The sequence below is a fragment of the Periophthalmus magnuspinnatus genome, chromosome 10 (genome assembly GCF_009829125.3).
Source record: "Periophthalmus magnuspinnatus isolate fPerMag1 chromosome 10, fPerMag1.2.pri, whole genome shotgun sequence".
Classification (NCBI taxonomy): Eukaryota; Metazoa; Chordata; class Actinopteri; order Gobiiformes; family Gobiidae; genus Periophthalmus; species Periophthalmus magnuspinnatus.
The window spans coordinates 25,185,510-25,212,070 of NC_047135.1; the positions used below are offsets into that span (position 1 = coordinate 25,185,510).

The following is a 26,561-nucleotide window of genomic DNA, read 5'->3' on the forward strand; positions in this document are numbered from 1 at the left end:
ATGTTAATAATTCATTTTTTTGCACATGTAATGTTTATTTATCGCTGCATTTTTATATATTTTTTTTGCATAGCTTTTTGCATAGCTTTAAATCACAGTCTAAAATCTAAATAGCATTTTGTACATTTTTAATAATTATTTTTGCATTTATTCATTTCTTAGACCTAATAATGTAGCATTTTCTTCTTTTCCTATGATATCTTTGTACCCTCTATAAACCCACCACTCAAAAACCCACCCATGCCTCTCCACTGACCTCAGATGTGTCATAATATGAGACATGCATGTACTGGGGTCCACTTGAATTATTTATCACTTTTTTCTCTCTCCACAGCAGCTCCAGCCCCCTCTGACTTGTTACCACGGCGATAGAAGCCCCAGTTAGGCCCTGCTGAAAAGTGGCCATTGCCCCTCTTGGCTTACATAGGCGTGTGTGTTAAAGTGAATCATGGGAGACAGCCGAGGTCCCACCTTTTATGGTAATGCACCCTCTACAATTACGGATTCGACCTTCTATGGCACGGAGAGAATGGAGAGGCGTTTATAGAGGTACATTATGTAGGACTTTCTAAGACTTTGTGCCAGGATCTGAGATTGTAAGAAAGGTAAAGGGAATTTTAGCCAAATGCTCTATAGGCAGTGATGAGATGAATACTTTGAACAAGGATTTAGTTATAGAATATTGAATAGATGCATTAAAAGACACATATTATTATTACATTTCTACACTATAACACCCGGCAGCCACTGTTAGCATCACTACTTCCTGTCCAAGTTTATCTCTAGTCATACTAAAAGAAAAAACAAAACAAAACGAAGATAAGTCTATGGATAGTGAGCTGTTAAAAACTATACAAATAAAATAAATACTTCACTGGAGAACACTTCTATGTTTAGAAAGAGAGATGTTTGTATCTCTATCACCAACCAATTTTGAGGCATAGTAAATATTAAAACGCCACTACAAACTGAAGTATTCTACATATAAAAATAATTGGGTAGTCTTTAGTTTTTATTCATTTTAATTTAAATAGGTCGTTTACTTTATGTTTTCTGATTTTATTAAAAGTGACTGTTAGCGCTGAGTCACAGTGAGCTAGCTAGCGTGCTGCTGTGCATTGCAGCTATTATGTTGTTAGTCAAAATTTGATTTCTGAATAAGCAGTTTCAGTACTTTTCATGTATTTACTTACTTTTTTCTATGGGATTTGGGCAAGACAAAATTGCTATTATGATGACTTTAAGTTGGTGTTAAATAAAAAGTAAAATAAAATTCTACAGGAGTAAATGTATGGAACAAACTCAGGTATACTACGTGACTTTTCGTGTGAAGAGTATGCCACCTGCTTGTTTCCATGGAGATACGCATTATCGTATTATTGCTTTGCCTGGAAAGTTCAACAGTTTGACATTAAACTTATCTTTTATTTATTTATTTAGTGAATAGTGATTTTTATTTTTATTATGTTATATGGGGCGACAGTGGCTCAGTTGGTAGAGCATCTGTCCACTGATCTAAACGCTGGTGGTTTAAATCCCGCTCTCGACATGAACATCAATGGTTGAGCAGTCAGATCCACTGACCCACAGGTTGGCGGTGCGATTCCAGCTCCCACAGATGAATGCTGTTGTGTCCTTGGGCAAGACACTTAACCCACATCACCCCCTGCATTCAGCGTCTGCGTACACTGAATGTGTGTGTGCGAATGGGTGAGCGCTCCTTTAACGTTGAAAAGCCCTATATAAAAATATGACCATGTTTTATGTTTACTCCTTTTTAAATATGGATATTGTTATAACCCAGCAATAAGCCTATATAATTAGTATTTTCCACCAATTTTGGACACAATTTCAAACTTCTCAAGCCATGACTAATCCTGCTGTGTACCTTACATAACAAGGACAGCTTTCCTTGGGCATAAATCATGTTGATTTCTCTCCTGACTGCAGAAAGGTGCTAACCAACCACTGGAAACTGTGATTCAACGTGCTAAAAGCTAATGTACCAAAAGGTGTTTACAGCTGCAGGAATTTCAATAAAGCCGGCAACATCCGCCAAACGTAAGATTGTGATGTTTGACACTTGGAATGAACAGAGGTTTTTCAGAAAATGTTTTGTATTTCTGAGATTAATATAGGTGATTATAATGTTATGTTTCGTTTGATAGGCCATCCTTGGATCACTTTTCAAAGTTATATCCCACTGCGGAAGAGGAGAGAAGTAAGAAAAACAGGTGATGTACCCCCAACAAGAAAAGTTCCACAATGATCCTTTACTGTTTTCTATTGTCTAAACAAAGAGTGTTTTTAATTATCATCATGGTATCGGAATTGGTATTGAGTATCGAGTCCTTAGTATCGACATTTAGTTTGAAATTTAAGTACCATTGCGACACTACTAGCTATTGTCAAGGATGTTCCTCAGTGTGGCATTAAACTTGAGTATCGCCACTAGGCCAAGTTACAGCTCTGGGGTTTCTATTTATGTAGTTTTGCATAGAAATGAGTCTGAGAGTGGGTTTTCAAATATGAGGTACACGTCGAACTTTTCGCAGGGTGATGACAAGCGAGCAAGCAAAAAACTCAGATTTTGTCCACAAGAACACTTTGAATATTCACAATAACTTTCATAAATGAGACCCGTGTTGAAAGGTGACCCTTTCGGAGTAAGAATGCATGTTTTTCAAGATAAACAGAGCAACAAAAACACCCATAATGAAATAGTCGCTTGGTAGATAGATGTCTAATGCCACTGTGTGAATTTGGGGAAAAGCAATAACATCTCCATGGAGACAAGTAAGTAGTGTATCAGCATTCAAAAGTTTCCCTGTATAAAGTAGTGGACTAAGTGAGTGTAACGTCACCCGTAGAGTTTGGCTCCAGTCAAATGAATGTCATCGAGGCGAGCAGTTATAGCGGCGAATTTGGAGCCAAGTTCCATATTTGGAAATCCAACTGTGAGTATCATAGTAACCAAAGAACTAATCTTCTGGAGCGAGGTTGTTGAAGGTCCTGTCCACAAAAATGGGTTAGGAGGGAGCAGGCGCTTAGCAACGCTGTCAATCAAATCTGTTGCTAAGGCTAGTGTGAGCGACTTTGGGGAAAGAAGGCACCTGATTTGTCTGTTATTAATATTCATATCTTGATTTACGGACAAGGATCATGTGGAGCGGGTTAATATGAACATTTTAAGACCAAAATGATAATGCGCACTGCAGCAGTTACGGAGAGAAGGGCGAGTCGATGGAGCTGGAAGCGCGCCCACGATCACTTATTTGGAACGTGCCGGTTAGCGTATTAGCTATGTCCATTTGTATATACAGTCTATGCTTTCAAACCAATGCCAACCATCTCCTCTCTGTAATATATGTACTGAAGTTGTAATTAAATAGATGTAAAGTGTGTAACTTGGCATTTCAATTTAAATGTAAAGATCTCTTCGGCAATTCATAGCTGTAATTAACCTGTCGGACCTTTCCAGCATAGTCTGCGTAACACTATAGAATCGGACTTTAACCTTGCTCACTAACAAATGGCAACTGTTTTTTTCTAATCATTAATTTGTTAGGTAGAATAGTGATAATGATTGTGATGCTGATTTATTCTTAAAGAGCCCATGTTACGCTATTTTCCGATCTATTTTATAATGTTTCGTCATCACAAACATACCTGGAGTTGTGTTTTGAAAAAAACTCTACATGACATCACAAGGTGGAACAAAGCGTATTGAGCATTGGAGATTTAGACAGGGTAATAATAAAGTGTTACTCAAACATATGTGAATGAAAGAAAACACAACTCTGGGTATGTTTTTGATGTGGTAAAAACATTATAACATGGCTTAAACCTCACAAGAATCTATTCTGCTTAATATAGGATTTAAATATAGATGATTAACGATGATATTGAAACTAATTTATGCCATTGACACAATAACAGTAAGTAGAATTATCCCCAAAATAACAAGAATTAACCCCAAAAAACTATTCTAAATGTACAATATGGTTAAAAACATGAACTGCAATAAATAAATAGCAGAATGAAACACTTTAGTAGTTAGTTTGTAGTAGTTTGTATGAGTCATAGACAAGTTATTTAGTCAACCCTCTACAGTTCTAACATCCCCGTAGTACGACAAAGTAACTAAAAGTTCCCCACTATAAATACTGACCCCCAAGTATTTATCCATCAAGCATATATTGAACTATAAGTCAATATAGTAATTAGCATATACTGAAAATGAGATAAACTTGTATATCTGCAGTTTAGGGCTCTGGCAGCCCACGTTCAGTCGCGCATGTAGTACTTTTTTTTTTTTTTTAAACAGCCAGCGCTCAGGCTACATACTTTAAACATCTCTTGTAACTCTACTTGGCATCTGTTGCTTATTTCTGACACTTCCAGAGTACACACAGATTTGAAGAACTGTGTGTACTCTGCAGCTGACTTTTAGGATCCGCTACTGTGAACAAATGGATGCTACTGCAGCTTTATAGAACTGCACATCACACCACATATCTGGAGGTGTATTTTATCAATGCGATTTCTGTACGAACACGGTCTAAAGCGCTTTGAAGTAGCTCGGGTGTTACGCTTTGAACTGCTGCTGTTTACACTAACGGTACATTTCTGAGCCTGTAATTCTTCTCTGTACTGATGTTGTGTCCTTGGGCAAAACACTTCATCATAATTGACCGCGAACGCGTCAAGGTGATCCGGCGAAGTTCTCCACTAATTGAAAGAGTAGCTTAATAAAATGTTAAAGACGCTGTATCTGATTTTTATCGTCTTAAACGCGTGAAAAACAGCGCTAGTTCATTTTAAACAGTTTGCAGTGGTACAAAGTTAATCCTCACTTTCGTAACTCATTCCACAACATAATAATGATTCACCTTGATGAGTTTATAAGCACTTTCTACAACTTTCAAGGACCAGAGCGGAGTTTTGCCATCATGGTAATTCTAAGGACAATTAGCATGCTAAGAGTGTGTTACTTCCTGAGTCGCTCGTAATAAAAATGATTTATAATTAGATGCAGACAGTATATAGCAGACTCAATTTGACCCTAAGAGCTGTTTTTACAGTATATTTTACCCAAAAAAGAAGGGAAGGCAAGTTTATTTGTATAGCACAACTCAGACACAACGTAATTCAAAGTGATTTACAGAATAAAAATTAAAAGCACAATACAACAAATCGAAACTTAAATAATCACAAATAATCATCATAAACTTAACATTAATGGAGAAAAGTGCAGAATAAAAACCTTTCAGTCATATGCAAAGCTAAACGGAACTGAAATGAAAAAGAAAAAGAAAGAATCAGGTGCAGTCCCTAAAGCTGTTTGTATAAGGCACAATCTATAATGAATTCTGATGGAGCTGCAAGTATGGAGTGGGAAATACTGACAAAAACGGATATCTGACTTTTTAAATTCTTCTTCTTCTTCTTATTTAAATGTATAACTATATTTTGATGATATATTCGCAATCCTTGAGTTTGTCGACGTTGTGGCTAAAGTTCACGCATTGCACAAAATGGGAGTGGATCGTAAAACGGGGCGAGAGTAGCTTAGTTGGAAGAATGTTTGGTGGTTCAAGTCTCGCTCTTGACATAAACCAAAAAAAAAAAAAAAAAAACATAATTGGAAGAACAGTCAGATCCACTGTCCCACAGGTTACTGGTGTGATTCCAACTCTCACAGATTAATGCTGTTGTGTGTCCTTGGGCAACACACTTAACCCACCTTGCCCCCAGTGTCACTGCGTAAATTGCGTAAAACGTTTTTACACAGTGGTCCCTCGTTTATCACGGGGGTTATGGTCTAAAAATAACCCGTAATAGGTGACATTCCGTGAAGTAGTCAGCTTTATTTTTTACAATTATTATGTATGTTTAAGGCTGTAAAACTCCTCACCACACACTTTATACACTTTTCTCAGACAGGCATGAACATTTCTCTCTTGTTTAAACACTCTCAAAGTTCAAACCTTCGTATATTATATCCCCGTTCCTCGATGATCGTTGTAAAAAAGCATGCAAAATTGCGCTTAAAAAATCCATGAAACAACGAGATTGCAAAAGGTGAACCGCAATATAGTGAGAGACCACTGTACAGCGTTTTTCCACCTTCAAGGCACACAAAGCGCTTTACATCAAGGAACCGCTCACCCATTCACACACACGTTCATACACCAGTGTACACAGACATTGGGGGCGAGGTGGGTTAAGTGTCTTGCCCAAGGACAAAACGACAGCATTCATCTGTGGGAGCAGGAATCACACCGCCAACCTGGTACACCGGTGTTTGGAGGTGGGAAAGCGCTAAATAAAAATGTGACCATGTACCATTATAGTTACCACAAATCCATTCTGTAACCTTACTTATTGCAGCCCTTTAAAAAAAAAATATATACCCTTGTACTTAAAATTTTGAATACCTCCGAAACAACAATTTCCGCATTGTCTATTTTTTGTTATATCTCCAATTTCTTGCTGCAAGTTTAATCTCAAATTCAAATTGGAAAAGGAAAGATGGTTGATATGAGCACTGTGAACTGAATCTTGATTTTCAAACTGCAAACTGTCACGCAAGATTGGTTTGTTACCTAGGGTGTGAACCGTTCACCGTATGCACAAAACTCATTGAGGGATATACGCTACAAATCTCTATGTAAAACGTAAATGGCTTAGTATGCTTCTCATGCCGGAATAGAAAAGAAATATAAGCAGTAAGGGAGAAGATTACTTGAATATGAGAGACCTGATAGCCAATTCACTTCACTGTCAAAGAGAAGTTTCATTCCAATATCACATCGAGGGCTCATGATACAACTGGTATAAGTCACTTTCTGGTAATATGACGGCATACGCAAAAATGTGTAACGCTTTCTATACAAAAATGTTTATAATTTGGACCATATATACTGTATTATTGGAGCGCTTCTATAATGTAAAACTTAATTCAGATACTAAAGAAACAGCTCAGATTTACAACACCCTGAAACTGAAATAACTGAAATAAAAAAAAAATCTATATCAAATTATTAATAGTCGTTTTAGTATCAGTTTGTAAAATATGTATTCTATTAACTTTAACTCTCCGAGACATCTCATTGGAATTCTACTGCAGCTACAGGACAAGCATTTCATTAGCACGTCTTATGTAGTGATAAAATGTCTTATGAAAGAGGGGGATATTATGCAAAATTGTCTTTTTGGAGCTTTCTACTAGGCTATAACGCTGTTCCCTCATCAAAAACATGTCTGAAGAGGTTTCATATGTCATCCATGTATTGCAGGTTTGAGCGATGTGGCGATCTCTCCCCGGCAGTATTCGAACCCTCCTTACGGTTAGCTGTACGAGCTTGTCCTAGTCTCAGCCCACGAGCCAACGTCATCTATTCTCCCATACGACAATTCCCCATAAATATACAAAAGCATGATATAAAACAATATACTACAACTTCACAAACCTGATGCGATGTGTAGTGTTTTCTTTAGCGAAATACATGCTGATTGTGTTGTGATAGCGCTCTGAAGAAGGAGTGACTGGGAGTGAAGGGAGGTGTTTTCAGCTCATATAGCATTTTCAAAAAAATACAAGCTAGCATGGTGATCTAAATGTGTTATGTGTTAGCGGTTAATACTCCGTAGAAGTGTAATACCCCCTCTTTAAAGTTATACAATGCGATTTTTGTCTGCAGTATCTCATTGTATGGCATTATAATCCTGCACTGATTCAATTGCAGGTCATTTATTGCTAAAGAAATACCTTGAAAAACACGCTGAATCTCTTCACCACAGACCTGAGCTACATCATCTTAATGCTATACTGTGGAACATTCGAAGCAAACCAAAAACATCTCCATTACTGTTGTCACGATACTAAAAACTTCAACTTTTTTATAACAAAAGACAAAGTTTAAATCTGTCAACTGGACAAATCGTTGCAGGAGTGAAGATGTTTCGCTGCTCATCCAACACGCTTCTTCAGTTCTGAACAGTTCTGAACACAGAGAACTTTCTTTTATATTATTATATCTGTGTAATTCCTCAGTCGTCCAGGTAGGCTCCGTAGTGGTCCATGGGCGTAAGTTGGTTTTATATTTGTTCTGATACAGCTCAAGATCATTCTAAAGCTATTCAGGTTCATTTCTGTCCTGTGAATGTGACTTTTTTTTAATACTGATACCACCTCAAACAAGTATCTACATTAGTATCTGGATTTCGATACTTCTGACAACCCAAATCTCCATGGATACAAACACGTGATGGACCCTCCTCCGGAAAAGTTCTACAGTGCACCTTTAATAATCAATACAAATATGTCCCTTGTTTGGTGGCTCTCCTCTGAAAACGCCTGTTACTTTATCTCTCCTGATTTGCCATTGAGTCCTTGTATTGTCTCATTTCATTCCTAATCTTGCCACAACTGTTGTTATTGATTTTGTACTGTGAAACCTGCTGTTTTGGTCAATAACGTCTCACTTTGAACAAGAGACAACAGCGGAAAAAAAAGAAAACTAAACAAAACAGGAAAGCAAAGTCTCACTCACCCTTCATCCTTAGCCCCTCGGGAATGGCATCCTGTTGAAACAGACACAAGAAAATGTCAGCATTAAAGACTTTTTAGAGATCAAAATGAGCGCTAATGGCTAAAGTGCTAAGCTAACAGATGTCAAAGAGGTATTTTTCACAATTGGTCAGACAATGAAGACGATTTGTCTCTCCAAAAGTCAGGCTATAATGTGCTATTAAGCAAAGTGGCCATTTTTCTCAATATAGGCAGTTTTATTTTGGTCTTCTTATTGCCCGGGTAACCAGTATTTTTCAGCTTATGTATCTTATGTATTGGAATGCATGATTATATTTATTTAGTTTTGGACTTGGACAGTTGTGTTTATTCTAACTCATGTGTCAAGTCAAGTTGCCTATTCTCTCCATAGTCCTCCACACACAGGAATTACAATCACAACAGGTCAGGCCTCATGTGAAACCTCAGAACCTCCAGAATTCACTCACTGCGCTGCAAAGGCTGCACTAGCACTGAGTAATGATTGACTGCAGGTGCTAGGGTTTAGACAGTGACGATTCAGACCAGAGCGAGTCCTTGTAGGCTTAAACCAACTGGATTTCAGCATTGAAACTGGCAACCCAAATGAGAGAACTACACTAAGTGACCTCAAAACAGTACAGACATTGTATAAGAAGCCCTTAAAAAATGGCCAATAGCAATACTTCTACTTCTTGCATCTTTGCCACTGCAGATAAGCCAAATTATAGGAAAAAATCGAAACATATTTGTGTGTACAACCACTGCTTGGGTGTACTTTAAAGGTCCTACATTACACAAAATTGACTATTGTGCGCTTCAGACTATGTTATAATGTTGTTACCTCATCAAAAACATACCTGGAGTTGTGTTTTGTTTCATTCACGCATGTTTGAATATCCCTTTATTATTAGTCTGTCTTCATCTCCAAAGCTCAAAATGCTCTGTTCCAACTTGTGATGTCATGAAGCGATAGTTTTCAAGTTAACAGCTAGTTAACAGTGGAATTGAGTGTTTCTTTTTGAGAGAAGAACACAGCCTTATTACCCAGGATTTGTGTGTTAAACATGTGTGAAAGAACCAAAACACAACTCCAGGTCTGTTTATGATGAGGGAACAACATTATAACATAGATCAGAAAACTGTGTAATATTGGCCTTTTAAGAGACGCATAATCAAACTGATATAACTAGAAAACATAAGCAGTAGAGAATGTGCCGAAAGAACACAAATACTGTCTTTATTTAAATCTATGGCCTCTGCAGTACTTCAGGCATGGCATAACACAATGTCTAATGGGGCACAGTGCCGACTACTGCCTCAGCACAGAGTTAATATGAAGTGAGGCCATGAATATTTGATCCTACAGCCTACAGTTCATCTCTCTTAGCATCATGCACAAGTCTGAAACAGAGTGGGTGGTCTAATTACCATGCACATGTACATCCAAGTACATACTGAAATAATGTGTACTTATTCTCTCCTTATTTAAAGCTTTGCGGCGACAGTAGCTCGGTTGGTAGAGTGTTCATCCTGCGATCCAAAGGTTGACAGTTCAAATCCCGCATTTGACAAAAACGTCATCGGTAAATTGGTTAGATCCACTGACCCACACTGACGCTGTTGTTGTATGCTGTCCTTGGGCAAGGCAATGAACCTCGCACCCAGTGTCTGTGTACACTGGTGTATGAATGTGTGTGAAGGGGGAGTGGTTCCTTGAGTGTCTTGAAGGTGGAAAAGCTCTATATATTGGATTATTCAGATTAGCTTGAGGCACTTATACATATGAACAGTCACTATTTATTATTTATTATTAGTTGATTGCAGGGCTGGACCAAATAGGGTTTTCACCAGCCGCGACTGCAGTATCTGAAGTGTGTTGACGTGTAATTTTAAATAAAACATACAAATTTCGCCCTAAGGTACAGTATAAAATTGTGTTAAAACTGATCATATATTCAGTAGGTACAAGCATCAAATCTAACCAAAATATATTTCTTACAGTTTACCAGTGGTGGAAGATGTACTCAATTTTGTTACTTAAGTAAATACCGGAGCAAGAAAATACTTAAGTAAAAGTAAATGTATCACATGAGAAAATCTACTTAAGTAAAAGTATTAAAGTACTCATTAAAAGACATGCATAAAGAGTAAAAAGTAAAAGTATTAGATAAGTAAAAGTAGTACATATTTTGAGTTTTTATAAAGATTTGAATGTAGTGATTTTGATACAGACTTGTGCTGAATTTTGTTCAACAGAAACAATTGAATCGATGATTTTTATTTGTATATTTTCGTTTGCTCAAACTATGAATGTCTAAAAAATAAATCCCTCAGACTTTTCAGCACGTCACGGACAATAGTACAAAATACTTTTACTTTTCAGTCCAGTTCAACAGTGTAGTGGAGTAGAAAGTACAGGTACCTGCTCTCAAATGTAGTAAAATAATAGTAAAACGTATCCATTTTTAAGTACACTTACCTAAAATTTGTACTTTACTACTTCTACTTTGTTACATTCCACCACTGTCATTGTTTCATGCACAAGTGTGGAGCAGGCTTGGTAGTCTTTTTACTATGCAGTCCAATTGAAGTACATACTGAAATAATATCCTCATTGTATAAATATGTTTCTATCAGTTGGATTATAATTACAACTTGAATCACTTACATTAAACAGTTATGATTATTAGGTAGATGGCAGGGTTTGCTATGAACGGTTTTGCTACTGACCAATTAGAGCTGGCAATTGTTGTAATGTTTTGGGGTATAATTGGAAGTAAAGTACTTCTGGAGCCAATACTTATATCCAGTATTTGCCTTGTTTCTGTGGCCAATGAATGATACTTTACCAATCCTGATTCATAATAGGTTTTAGTAGTGGTGGAAAGTAACAGAGTACAAGTATTAAAGTAGTGTTTTAGGTATCTGTACTCTACTTAATTTTACAGTGGATACTTTTTATTTTTGCTTACTATATTTGAGAGCAGTTATCCGTACTTTCTACTGCACAGGACCGAAAAGTAAAAAGTATTTTTCATATGATTTTGAGGGGTTATTTTTTCATGTTCGTGGTAACATCCTGACTAAAGTTTTCGAGTTCAAGGTTTGTTTTTGAGCAAACACACTTAAATCCTCCAAATTCATAAGAAAAACTAAGAAATAGATTTGTATTTTTACAGGTGACCAAAATATGTAAAAAAAAAAACATACAGTACATTTTTAAACGAGTACTTAAATACTTTTACTTCTGTATCTGTACTTTTACATAATTAATAAAAATGAATACTTCATTCACCACTGGGTTTTAGTAAGGTCCACAATTCATGTTTAGTTGAAGCCAAGTTCACAAATTAACTTTTCCCTTTGTAAAAATCATAAATGTATTTTGAATATAAAGTAATTAGTTGCATGGCTGTGTAAACATTCAACCCTGAGTGAATGGTAAAAGTAACATTTTACCATTCACTTTATTACAATAGCTCGCACTATTAGGTCATATCAAGTCAACATTAACTCCCCGGACTCACGGACTCTGGGACCATCTTGCTGTGAGGTGCGAGTACTCAGCCACAGCGCCACCCATAGTAACAGTATCCTGCAATGGTTAACCTACAGCTAAGAGGTTAAGCCATTATTCATTTCTAACTCATATTTCTTGACAGCTGAGTAAATGGTGTGAGCGGCGCGGTGTATTAGCTCGGCGCGGTACAGCATTGTTGACTGTTGACAGGGTAAGCACGGTTCCCAGCATGCACCTGTGTCCCTGTGACATTCTGTGCGCCGCGGCCCCATCGGAAGAGCTGACATTTGAAATTGCACTATGATATGAAATAGGCTGATTTGCATAGAGGAGCCAGTGTCCCCCTCTCTCCACGTGTCTGAGGAGAGCGATTTCCCCTGGGCTATAGCAGCTAACCTGAGCCGCCTGTCCTGCTACTACAGACTGACGGAGTACCCCATCACCGACCACTGGCGGATTTTCTGCCCATTCATCTAAAAATATTACATTTTTACTATCACTCTCAAGTATTTAAAAATGCTATGACTTATTTCCTTTCAAATATATTATGTCAAATGAACATATAAATGGTAAATGGACTTTTTTTTATTTTTTATATATCGCTTTTCAATCTTCTAGGCACTCACAGCGATTTACACCAAGGAACCGAACCTCTTGCCCAAGGACACAACAACAGCATTTATCTGTGGGAGCTGGAATCGCACTGCCAGCTTGTGGGTCAGTGGATCCGACCGTTGACCAGTGATGTTTTATGTCGAGAGCGGGATTCGAACCGACAACCTTCAGGTGAGTGGACAAACGCTCCGCCACTGAGCTACTGTCACCCATATAATTTCAAAATATGTAAATGTAAATAATCTGCTTGAACTAAAGATTAAAATATGGTTAAAAATGCGAGCATGGTGAGGTTATAGGCGCTTTTCATAACTCTCCAAGACCAGAGGAAAGCTTTGCCGTCGCAGTAATAGTAACAACAACTAGCATGCTAACACACACTTCCTGGTAATTGGATGATGCAATAGGTTTATTTAAAAAAAAAACAAAAAAAAACCCAAAACATACTTTTATTTTAGTCTATTTTTTGGCTAAAAAGTTACATACTGTAGCTTTAAAGGGTCCATATTACGCTATTTTATGATCTATATTATAATGTTGTTTCCTCATCACAAACATACCTCGAGTTGTCTTTTGTTTCATTCACACATATTTAAACACACAAATCCTGCATCTTTAGAGTACTTTTCTCAAACTAAAAATACTCTGTTCCACCTTGTGATGTCATGTGGTAATACAGGAAGTGCTCCACTCTGCTTTTTAACTTCATACACTTTCACTAGAATCATTCGGATAATTTCAGCTCTTGGAATTGCTAATCTCTACTGAACTAAAGATAAAATGTAGCTGTTAACTTGAAAAACAACCGCTTCAGGACATCACAAGGTGGAACAGAGCATTTTGAGCTTTGGACATGTAGACAGACTGATAACAAAGGCTGACAAACATGTGTGAATGAAACAAAACACAACTCCAAGTATGTTTTTGATGAGGTAACAACATTCTAACATGATTTAAAGCTCACAAGAGTCAGCTTTGTGTAATATTGGAGTTAGTTGGGTCTTGCAATCCGAAATTCCCCCAAATCTCCAAAACTACAAGTTGTGCCATAACATTTTGTCAGGATCACGAAGTTGCCACTGAGCCCGCTATATGCACCCACATCATTACGGCTGTGAGGTGACAGACTTGTGTAAAATCTGTACAAAAACAACACACAACATGAAAATACAATGACGTCCAGAGCGGGGGCTTTAGCATAGACGATGTAGCTTTATCAAAGGCATGCTCGGCTAGCTGCTGCCTGCCTGGTTGTCTTGTTATTGTATCAGATTGGCTCTGTACAGCGAGCGCTCCTCCTCAGGCCCCAGAGGAGGCTTTACACTGGGCTGGTGGAACTCCGCCGTGGGCTGCCTGCCATTTGAAAGCACACCGTCGATCAGGAAGAGTGACAGAGCGGAGAGAGTGACCACAGGAGGAGGAGGAGTCAGGAGGAGAGGAGGCAGACGGGAGCAGGTTTTCACCCCAGGAAAGTTCAAAGGCTTTAGTACAGTATAAATGAATATATTATATGTTGAATAATAGAGGTTGGTGATATGTTTTTTGTTTGTTTTTTTATATATTGGCTTATGCATTTAGTGACAAAACTCAAGCACTGGCTGTGAGGAGTGAAATTATGTCCCACTGTCAGATGGAACAAGCCTGAATTGATAGTGTCCCAACATCTGATATATTTTAAATCTTCCAAATATATCAGTAATATTGAATCATGTGACTGGTTTGCATACGATAAAGTTTACCAAATGCCACAAAAGAGGACAACAAACATCATCACTGGATTAAGGAGACAATCGAAATATGGAAAAGGGTCCGCGGGACTATAAACCGGGACGAGGGGGCTTTTTTTTCTTTCACACACCACGGATACTGTCCTGAAAAAGTCGGACTGCAGGTGGCGCTGTTGTCCTGTCCAATACAAATCAACAATAATTAAATTAAATGGAAATATTAAAATAGGTTTCACAAATTTGGTTTTGTTGTAAATTCTTTGTCCCACATTTGTCACAACATCTGATGTATTTTTAATGATCCAAGTACATCAGTAATAATACCACAATACCAGTAATACCAAACAAAAATGTAGGTTTATTCTTCAAATATTGGCATATCCTGCTTGTATTGCTCTGTTCCATGATCTTGTTTATTTAAAATAATGTAAAATGATGTGTTTGATCCAATTATTTGTCATGTTAAAGGGTTTTACTCTGCACTATTTTCCTTTAATGCTAATCTTATGATACTTATTTGTGATTATTTATGTTTCCATTTGTTGTATTGTAATTTTAATGTCTTTCTTATTCTGTAAAGCAAGTTTATAATGTATCACTCATATTTTGCGTTCGTACAGGTCTCCACATGAAAACACATCAAAATCTCTATCCAACAGTAATCATGCAATACTGTTTATGACATCAACAAAAACATTTTCGTGACCTAAAAGCCCATGTTGTTTACAGAGAAAAACTATAATTCATGTTTCTGCTCTTCTGTTTCCCAGCCTATAATTCGCCTGCTCCCTCCCCCCCCACCACTATCCCACTGATCCCTGGGTAATCTAGATTTGCCATGTGGCCAAAATCTATATCGCCGGATACTGGGGCTTTGTGCACACTGTCCCTCTCCTCCATTTTGTTTGTCCTGTCATACAGCGTCTGATGTCACAATGATAAACTCACCCAAACTGCTTTCCCTCCTCTGTGTCAAACTGCTCAGGCATTTTCTCCGAGTTGGTAAATTACACAGAAAAAAACAACAACTATCAGTCATTTTCTGAAATCACATTTGAGACTAAAACTCTGACAATGTGCACAGGACAGGGTTTTATGTTTCGTTTTTTCTTTTACATTTATTAGGGAAATGAACAAAAATGCAGTAAACGGATCACCTCTAAGTATGTGACAACAACTAGTATGCTAACACGCACTTCCGGACACAAAAACGCTTCATAATTACATGCAGACAGTACACAGTGGACTTATTTTGACCTCATAAGCTGCTTACATAATATAACTGTATCTATATCTGGAGCGAGACAAATTTTGCTCAAATGCATGAAAAAAATCTGGTGCAGGGCCTAATTACGTTTAATGAAATGATCAGTCTAACTTGTCATATGGACTATTCAAATTCTCACTTTTTGTGCCAACCGTGACCTCACGCGAAGCTTTTCATGGTACGTTCCAAATGGGGACTAAAGGAATTATGGGTAGAACATGGGAACGGAGCTTTATCTTTCTGGCTGGGTGACTTTTGATTGAAGTCTTTGTGAGGAGGGTTTATAAGGTCATAGCCGATCCTGTTAGCCTGGTGGAAGAAACGTCCTTCAGAGTGAGAGCGATAGCATTAGGGCTATCAGAGGGCAGCCGGTTAGGAACGAACAGAGCCAACGTGACAATAGGAATGCAAGGGAGAACGGAGAAACGATGGTTGAAACAAAAACATTGACGGATTCTCCTAAAAATCTCGGTTACTCTTCCTACTGTGGGTAATTAAAGGTTAATGTTGACAATATTGCATGGAATAAACATTTGCTTTTTGCACTACTCCATCAAATACAAGACAGTACAGTACAGTTAAATGAACTTCAAATGATAAATCAGACATTACACGCAGACAGTTACTTTGAAATATTGCTTCTCTACGCACCTCTGATCACTTAAACGTCCTATATTGCAGAAAACTTGATTCTTATGAGCTTTACGCCATGTTATAATATTGTTACCTCATCAAAAAACATAGCTGGAATTGTGTTTTGTTTCATTCACATATGTTTAAGTAACCCTTTATTATTAGTCTCTAAACCTCAAAATGCTCTGTTCCACCTTGTGATGTCATCAAGTGGTAGTTTTCAAGTTAACAGCCTCGTTTTACCTTTAGTTCAATAGAGATTGGCAATTCCAGGCTTGCAAATCATCCAAATGATTCTAGTGAAAGTGTATGGAGTTTAAAAACACAGCGGAGCACTTCCTGTATTACCATATGACATCACAAAGTGGAACAGTGTTTTCTGTTTGAGAGAAGAACTCAGCCTAAATATGCAGGGTTTGCGTGTTAAACATGTGTGAACGAAACAAAACACAACTCCAGGTCTGTTTTTGATGAGGAAACATTATAAAATAGATCAGAAAATAGCGTAATATTGGTCCTTTATTCACTTTTACACTTGTGACTAAACACTATGAAATACTGTATATGAAATCTTCAAGGACTTTAATTCTCTTCCAGCCAATCACATCCTGCCACCTTTGCCTTTCAACCAGTTACCCGCAGCAGCAAAACTATTGACTCCATCAGCATCTCAAGAGGGTGTCAACGCATCTAGGCTTTTCTATTTCATCTTTCTAATCTGGAAGCACTGATTACAACAACAACATTTTTTGGCCAGGACAAACACTGATTTCCTGATTATGTAAAGGTAAAATAAACATAACAGGAGAATGAGTCACCGTGCTGTTACATATTGTGCAAAAATAGCAACCTAAATGATGATCAAGGCCGGTCATTATTATTCATATATTTATTTATTTTTTAAGTTTTAAGCCTGATCATTGTGTACCTGGGCAAGCGCTTGTCATCTGAATTGATTATGTGGTTCTGGTTGGGCATCAGGAGTAAAGAATATCCTGTAAATTTGTCTCTGTGTTAGTTATCTATCAAAGAACAAAAGCAGAACATATCCGTAGTTGTAAAGTGATGGTTTATTTAGAGTTTGAGCCTGATGTGACCTGTCTGAACATCAGTCTATAGAACTGTCCCAATCCTCTGAGCTCGCAACTTCACCAAGGACTGAGAAAAAAAAATATTATCTTGAAACATTAGTGCATTTGAGGTTTACTCTGTACAAGCATACGAGGTCAGTGATAAAATAAACCGTTACCATAGTGATTAACAGTTAAAATCTAAATATTCTATCTTTTCACTGGTCAAAATCCCGAATGTGGCTTCAAATCATAGACTGCGAGTCTCATAGCAACCAAAGAGCCAATCCGGAGCGAGGCTGATGAAGACGACGCCCCTTCCCGCCTTAGCAACGCTGTCAATCAAACCTGTCGCTAACACTATCAGGAGCGACCTCGGTGAAAGAAGGTACCTGATTCGTCTGTTATTAATGTTCATATCTTGATTTACGGACACAATAGCGAAAAAAATAAAAACTCCAGGATCATGTAGAGCGGGTTAATACGAACATTTTAAGATCAAAATGACGAGGCTCACTGCAGCAGTTACAGAGAGACGGGCGACAATTTTTCAATGTAAAGTGAATTAGAGCCAGAGTCAGTGGAGCCAGACGCGCGCCCATGATCACTTCCTATTCGGAGCACAGCGGCTAGCAGGTTAGCTATGTCCATTTATATATACAGTCTATGCTTCCAATACAGGAAAAGTAATGCGGAGGAACCTATGTATCTCCATTCAATATGATCACAGCCTGTATAATTTTGTATTTAACATAATAGGCACAACTACTGCACAAACAGCTTTCAGAGTTGCCATAACAATTAGCAATTTAAAACTAAATATTCTATCTCTTTAATGGCCAAACGTCCTTAAAATGTCACCTATAATCCGGAAGCTAAAACCTGATTGTTGTGCAGAAAAATACAGCGATTTTATTAGTATTCATGATTCGTGAATAAAAAACGAAATATTTAATTTTGCAGTAGGCTAGCTGGACTGCGTTTATTACAAAACTGGGAAAATGTAAGAATATTGCTTTTCCTTCTCATTTAGCTAGCCATGCTAATTACGTGCCACCACTGTTACTTTCCCTGAAGGGGCTATTAACATTTGATTGGTTTTGCTAATGACCTCAGACAAAGTGAACGGTGACGTACAGTGTATTTGATCCAGACTGTTATTCGCTGGTGGAAGAAGTGCTCAATTATGTTAAGTAAAAGGCCAAATACAAAAGTAAATGTATCGTGTAAAAAAAGCTATTCAAGTAAAATGATTTAAGTACATGTTTAAAAATGTACTTATAGAGTGAAAAGTATTTTGCACAGATTTTTTTTATGACAATTAAAGAGTCAAATGTGGAGATCTTTATGTTTTTGTCAATATTTCTGGATTTTTTTATGTATATTTTTGTTTGGTCAATGCTTGGACTTGAACTTAAAACCTTTAGTCAGGATGTCACCATGAATGTGCTAAAAATAAAAAAAAATAAAATAATAATAATAATAACGCCTCAAATAATATGGAAAGTACTTTTTTACTTTTCAGTCCTTTTTAAAAATGCAGTGGAGTAGAAAGTACAGATACATAATCTTGGGTGTAGAGTAAAATCAAAAGAGTCTACTGTCAAATATACTTCAGCAAAGTACAGATACCTAAAAATCTAATTTAAAAAGGGAGTATTATACAAAATGTTCTTCTCTCCTGAGCCCTACTCGAAGATTCTGTCCAATGCTCAGCCCACAAGCCAACTTCACCCAAGATCCCACACGAACATTTCCAAACATACACAAGAGCAGGATACACAAGGATACAAAACAAAACACTACAACTTCCCAAACCTGATTTGATGTGAAGTAGTTTCATTAGCGGGACGCACACTGATTGTGTTGTGATAGCGCTCAGAAGGAGGAGTGAGTTAGTGCGGACACATAGCCTGTATATATAAACGGACATAGCAAACCTGTTAGCCGCCACGTTCCAAATAGGAAGTGATCATGAGCGTGCTTCTGGCTCCATCGACTCTGGCTCCAATTCACTTTACATTGAAAAATTATCAGCCCTCTCTCTGCAACTGCTGCAGTGAGCCTCGTCATTTTGGTCTTAAAATGTTCATATTATTTCACTATTTTGTCCCTAAATTAAGATGTGAACATTAATAACTGACAATTCTGGCACTTTCTTTCCCCGAGGTCACACCCGCTAGCGTTAGCAACAATTTTGATTGACAGCGTTGCTAAGCGCCCGCTCCCTGCTAAACCAGTGGAGCGGACGGGAAAAGACCTTACCTCTAACAGCCTGGCTCTGGATTACGTCTTTGGTTGCTATGATACTCACAGTTGGAACTCGACTCCGAATTCACCCCTGTAGCCACTAGCCTCGATGACTTTCATTTGACTGGAGTCGAACGCTATGGGTGACATCAAACTCACTTAGTCACACTTTTTTATACAGTCTATGTGTGGACACCAAAGGGAGGGGAGACTTAGAGTGTGAACAACGAAAGTGAAACTTGTTAATATGTTGTTTTCAGCAAATATAGCATTTTCAAAGCAATAAAAAGTATGGTGATCTAAATATGTTTTGGGTTTTTTTTTTGTTTCTTTTCTGTACATTGTTGTTTTTTGAAAATGTGTGTTCAAACCCTATCAGCACTGAGCCTCCTGGACTGAATTCATGCCTTTTTGTTTGTGGTGCTTCCATTTCTTCTGGCTGTCTCCTCCACACTTCAAAACAATATTACGTCTCAGGCTTGGTGGAGGCTGGGATTGAAGGAATAGGAAAAAGTATTGAGAGAAAGATTGACCTCTATCAGACAGGCTATGTTTTTGTCACACTTTGTTTGTGCTTTGTCACATCTTTCTTTCCAAAGTCGGCTTTGGATGGGCTCTTGCTTTTGGCTGCAATCTGATTTGCAATGCATGGATAGTTTGCTGTACTTTTATGTCAGATGCCCTTCCAAATGGGAGGTTTTCCAAGGTTTTGAACAAACAAACGCTGTGAAAGTTCAACAATGCGACAAGGAGAAAAAATGATGTAGTGGTTTGGAGTAGTGAGGGCATCTGGTGTAAATAATACTTATAATACCTTGCAAAATTGGTTTACTTTGTCTGTTTGAAACCAAGTAATGTTATGCAAATACTGTAGTTCAATATTATCATACAGTACTATTACTTTCTCCTCTACAAATGCACTGATTACTTTCTAGTATTATCCTATACATTTGAAAGTGTATATTTTAAATGTATATAGTAGCCCTATTGTGTGCATTTTGTTGATGTTGTTGACCACATGACAAATGCAATAAAATACAAATGCAAATAATATAATGTAACAGCCTATGTTATCAGCAAAACACGTAGCTATGCATTTGTAGCAGTTTTAGCTAACATATTAATAAGAATACAAGGGGAGGAAAATAATAATGAGGCGCGTAATCCCCCTTTGGTCCAGGAGTGATCCATAAGAAATAAAATAAATTACCATATTTTCCAGAGTGTAAGATGAACCAGCCAAACAACACAGCATATATTTCACACATAAATCGCATCTGAGTATAAGTCGACTTATACTCAGATGCGATTTATATATTTTAAAGGGCCCATATTACACAATTTTCCGCAATCTTATCTATGTTTACATGACGTTTCCTCATCAAAAACATCCCTGGAGTTGTGTTTTATCTCATTTACACATGTTTAACACACAAACCCTGCAAATTTGGGCTGATTTCTCCTCTCAAACAGAAAACACTCTGTTCCACCTTGTGATGTCATGCTGTAATACAGGAAGTGTCCCATCATGTTTTTAAACTCCATACACCTTCACTAGAATCATTTGGATAACTTTAGCGCTAAAATTCCCAAACTCTATTGAACTAAAGGTAAAAGGAGCTTTTGAAAACTACCACTTCATGACATCACAAGGTGGAACAGAGCATTTTGAGCTTTGGAGATGTAGACAGACTATTAATAAAGGATTACTCAAATGTGTGAATGAAACAAAACACAACTCCAGGTATGTTTTTGATGAGGTAACAGCATTCGAACATGGCGTAAAAGCTCTCAAGGTATTATAGGTCCTTTATATAGCACTATTTAGGACACTCTGACATCCTTTACATTGTTTTCTTCATTCACTCCACACGCTATGATGGTAAGAAGTGGGCTGGAACGGTCTGAAACTGCTTTCTGGGACCTTGCTGGTAAAAAAAAAACAAAAAAAACAAAAAAAAACAGCTACTCCACCCATGCAGCAGTCCGTGTATGCAGACTCAAAGCACACAGTGAAGTAGCACAAAGCGGTGAAGGAAAAACACAAGTGGAAATGTACTGATTATTTTCAAGGGTAAGAGGATGGCTTAAATATCATTATGCAAGTTTACGATGTTATAAAATATTAAGAGTCTGAGGTTTTGTGTTCATTGGCGGGCATTCTAAGCACTACTTTCTGGCTCCTTTTTTATCACTACGATCCCCTCTGACAGTAAAAGGCAGAGTTTTGGTCGTGTTAAAGCAGAAGCATGATTCATTATTAATTAATAAAAAACTCAACTGCTCTCTGCATGTCAGCACGGGGGAAATAATACATAAGATATACATAATTTAGCTGATGTTTATAAAGAGTTCTCCTAGAGTTTTCCCAAATTTCACTGTAAACACTGACTGTAGCCACAGCTGCCCTGGGGAAGACTGAGAGAAGAGAGGTTGCCAAAAGTATCTGTGCACAACAACAACTGGCAACACCATTGTTAGCGTCACGACTTTGTCCAATTTTATCTGTATGAAACTGCACAGACTGTTTAAAAAAGTGGACTAAGGGACTGTGACGTTCCCCCATAACGTTCAGCTCCAGTCAAATGAAGCTCATCGAGGCTAGCACTTGTAGAGGCGAATTTGGAGCCAAGTTTCATAATTCGAATCCCGACCATGAGTATCATAGCAACCAAAGTGCTAATCTGGAGCGCGGTTGTTAAAAGTAACGCTCCTTCCCGCCCCCACACCGCTGGTTTAGCACAGGCGCTTGGCAACGCTGTCGATCTGTCACGCTCCCTGCCGGTCCCGCCCCTTTTTTTTGCACCTCCCCGCTCCCTCCTGTGTTCGAGCCTGAGATTTTCGGCTCCTCCCGTGCACACCTGGGGCTAATCACCAATCAACCACACCGTCCGCGTATCTTCGTGGTACTCCCTGCTCGGCTCCGTTCTCGTTTTTGCGCTCTTGGGATTTTACTTACAGGATATTCTTGCTCCTCACCAGATCCTGCTCCGCTCTTCCGTTTCCGACCCTGCTCTTCCCCACCGGTACTGTCCGCCCTGTCTCTGACCCTGCTCCTCACGCTCTCACCTTGGACCACGGCACTCTCCCCGATTCACCGTTTGATCTACCGTCGTTTTGAACTTCTGTTGTAAATAAACACTGTTAAACTATTCCTCGAGTTCTGTCTTTTTGGTCCCCCTTGCCCGTCATTACGACACGATCAAACCTGTTGCTGACGCTAGTGGCACCTGATTTCGTCTGTTATTAATCTTCATATCTTGATTCACGGACAGAATAGTGAATTAAAAACACCAGGATCATGGACCAAAATGAAGAGTCTGACAGCAGCGGTTACAGAGAGAGGGGTGACAGTTTTTCAATGTAAAGTGAATTGGAGCCAGAGTAGATGGAGTCGGACGCGCACCCATGATCACGTCCTACTTTAACGTTTATATATACAGTATACGCCATGAGGTTTTGTTGTTTTTTTGAGTCACACAAAAAAAAGTAAATATGGGACCTGATATACCCAGATTTTCCAAGATCCGGCATTGACAAGCAGGTTATGGAATCGTAATCCCTTGCCTGGGGTGTTTTCCTATACGTCCTTCAAATCCAAACAATTCTACATCTTTTTTCCAAAGTTGTGCCGACAGCTGAAGACGTCTATACCACCATCATTCTCGTCCCAATAACCCTGTTGCTTTCGCTCCTTTTATTACCGAGTTTGGAGTGACTTTGGTAATTAAACTAATGTGCTACGTCCGCCCGCAGTGCCGCTCTGGTGAGACGCTACAAAAATGATGCATGGGCTCCTCCACTCGAATGAAACCAGACCACTGTCCTTATTGCATCTGCATACTATTACCATTTATCACACGAGAGGTAAACCGCGCACATCTATCCAACTGTCAAACGGTGGAGATGGGGTGGAAGAACGTACGGAGTGAAAAATGAAAAATGGCTGTTATCCTGTACCGTTTTTTTTTTTTTTTTTTCTCCAAATGTCACAGGGCGTTTTTGTTTGAGGATTTTGAGTACACTACAAAGACCCCAGGGTCACCATCTTGTCAGCACAGTTGAATGAGCAGAGCTGGTCTAAGAAAGTTTGAAAATGGTCTATAGTGTCTGAAATCTATAGTGTTGAAAAGTGTCATGTTTTGGACGCTACTGGACGGTAGCGTATTATATAGTTTGCGATAAGATAACACTTGATAAAGACTTAACAAAGGTTTAACAAATAGTTTACTGGCAATGATTAAAGCTTGGTAACGACTTAATACCCAAATCCTAACGCCTTAATGAAGTAGCGACTATGGCCGAATCATTCTTAATAAACTATCTGTGTTATAATTGTCATAAATCAGAAAGCAGAATGAGTCTCACGCTCGTCACTCTTTTGGGTTGCCATTTCCGTGCTGAAATCCAGTTGTCTCTAATCTGAATCCTCACTACCTAAACCCCAGCACCTGCAGCCAATCATTACCCAGTGCTAGTGCAGACTTTGCAGCTCATGGAGTGAATTCTTGAGGTTTTGAGCTTTGACCTGAGGCATGACGTGTCCATATACTGAGAATGAGAAAGACGTGTATGTCTCTATCTGCAGGTTAAAGAACTGGCAACACAGGTTCAGATGTAATAGTAAAAAATTATCAGAGCGCCGGCTACATACAGCTCTCATAGCCTCCTGAGACCTGGCGTCCTCATATGTGGACTACACGTTTTTGGTTTGTCTAGGCCACAGTGCAAATTATTAGATGAAGAATAACAGCATACAATAACAGCAACAATGTAAATATATTATATATATTCATTTTTAACAGTTTAGAATTTTTTGAATATTTTATTTATTTATTTTTTGTTTTTCTTCCTGCTCCTGTCAGCAGCTCTTCACATGAGACACATTGTTCCAAGAGGCACAATTGTTGTTTCTCATTTTGTTTTTAGATTCAGGACAAATGTTGCTGTGTTCAGGGTCTTAATAAATAGTTTTTGCAAATCATTATTTAAATGTTTTATCAAAATGAGTAAAATGTCCACATATGAGGACATTTGATTTGCATAATTTTTTCTCAGAAACCACATAATGTAAAAAGATAATTATTTGTTATTTGGCCTGACTGGGACCTGATGAGTCTAAATACAAAGAGAAATTAATAAAGCATCTCATGCAAGAGCTCGGGTCTCAGGAGGTTAATATTACACTGTTTATAACACTGTTTTCTGCATTTGAATTCATACGTTATAGAGGTAAGAATCTTTAGGTATTTTTACAATTTGATTATGATGCAAGAGGCTCAACATTCATTTCCAAACAATACAATTTAATGACTGAAAAACATATTTGCTAACAACCATTATGCCAAGTGTCATTTTGTGATTATTAGTCCTGACAAATTCAGATTTTCTTTGATAAGCATACGATGTAAATTATTAGGCTGTCAACTTCTTATTCTAACTTGCTTAAGCTAGTGAAATATCTTGCACCAGTACAAATGTATTGTAAAAGCAAATGTGTGGTGTCTACATCTGATTATAAACTATTTTATCGTCCAAGAACCAGGAAGTGCACTGTTGGCATGCTAGTTGTTGACTTTACAAATGAGTTAGGAAAGTGAGGAGTAACTTTGGACTAATGCAAATAGTTTAAAGGTCCTATAATACACAAAATGGATTCTTGATGGAGTTGTGTTTTGGTTCATTCACACATGTTTGAATAAGCCTTTATTATTATTTTGTCTATATCTCCAAAGCTCAAAATGGTCTGTTCCACCTTGTGATGTCATGAAGCAATAGTTTTCCCAGTTAACAGCTACATTTTACCTTTTGTTCAGTAGTGATCGGTAATCCAGGTTTGAAAATATCCAAATTATTCTAGTGAAGGTGTATTTAAAAACACAGTGGAGTACTTCCTGTATTACCACGTGACATCACGAGGTGGAACAGAGTGTTTTTCACCTTTTTACAATGGGATAAATCAGGTACAGCATCTTCCAGTGGCGTTTTATTTGCTGTACATAGCCTATCTTTGTTATTATCAATCGTAATGAATTCAGATTATCAGCTTTTCTGACTCTATCTGGAATTGTAACCCACCTCTTCTACCGACGCATTTCCTTAGATTCCTCTTCCTGCTGAATTCGACTGTGCTAAAGCTCCCTATCTCAAACCTACACATCTATGGGCTTAAGCGGTGAATCAGCCTTTGCCTTGTAACTCTATAGAATCTGTCAGGACGCGGGAGTTTGTATTGTGTGGCTGCGTCTCCTCCTCGCTCAGCTCCGGTGCCAACCAGAAGTGCTCTATCTGCACTTTACCCAGATCACATTACGCCATCTGTGGGTACGCACGTTCAGATCCCTCCACTGACTTAGCACACAAAGACACAGAGGTCACAGAGAGGTGGAGAGAGGGAGGAAGAGAGACACGGGGAGGATGAGAGAGGGGATGAGATAGAGAGAGGGAGGGAGAGAGAGAGACAGAGACAAAGAGAGAAGGAGGAAGAGAGAGAGAGAGAGAGATAGGGAGGATGAGAGAGAAAATGAGATAGACAGAGAGAAGGAGGAAGAGAGAGAGAGAGACAGAGAGAGAAGGAGGAAGACAGAGAGAGAGAGACAGAGAGGGAAGGAGGAAGAGAGAGAGAGACAGGGAGGATGAGAGAGAAAATGAGGTAGAAAGAGAAGGAGGAAGAGAGAAAAGGAGAATGAGAGAGAAAATGAGATAGACAGAGAGAAAGAGGAAGAGAGAGAGACAGGGAGGATGGGGGAGAAAAATAGAGAGAAAGAGAAGGACGAAGAGAGAGAGAGACAGGAAGGATGAGAGAGGTAATGAGATAGACAGAGAGACATAGGAAGAGAGAGAAAGAGACAGGGAGGATGAGAGAGATAATGAGATAGACAGAGAGAATGAGGAAAAGAGAGAGAAAGGGAGGATGAGAGAG

At 38.3% G+C, this 26,561-nt stretch overlaps 1 protein-coding gene across 1 annotated transcript in view; it reads right to left on the reverse strand.

Annotated features, from left to right (window-relative positions):
* The window catches only part of fstl5 (follistatin-like 5), a 363,935-nt gene that overhangs the window by 266,277 nt on the left and 71,097 nt on the right, over window positions 1–26,561 (reverse strand). Inside the window, exon 3 of the mRNA XM_055224723.1 lies at window positions 8,559–8,589. Coding sequence (XP_055080698.1) covers window positions 8,559–8,589 — 31 coding nt within the window. The remainder of the gene's footprint in view (window positions 1–8,558; window positions 8,590–26,561) is intronic.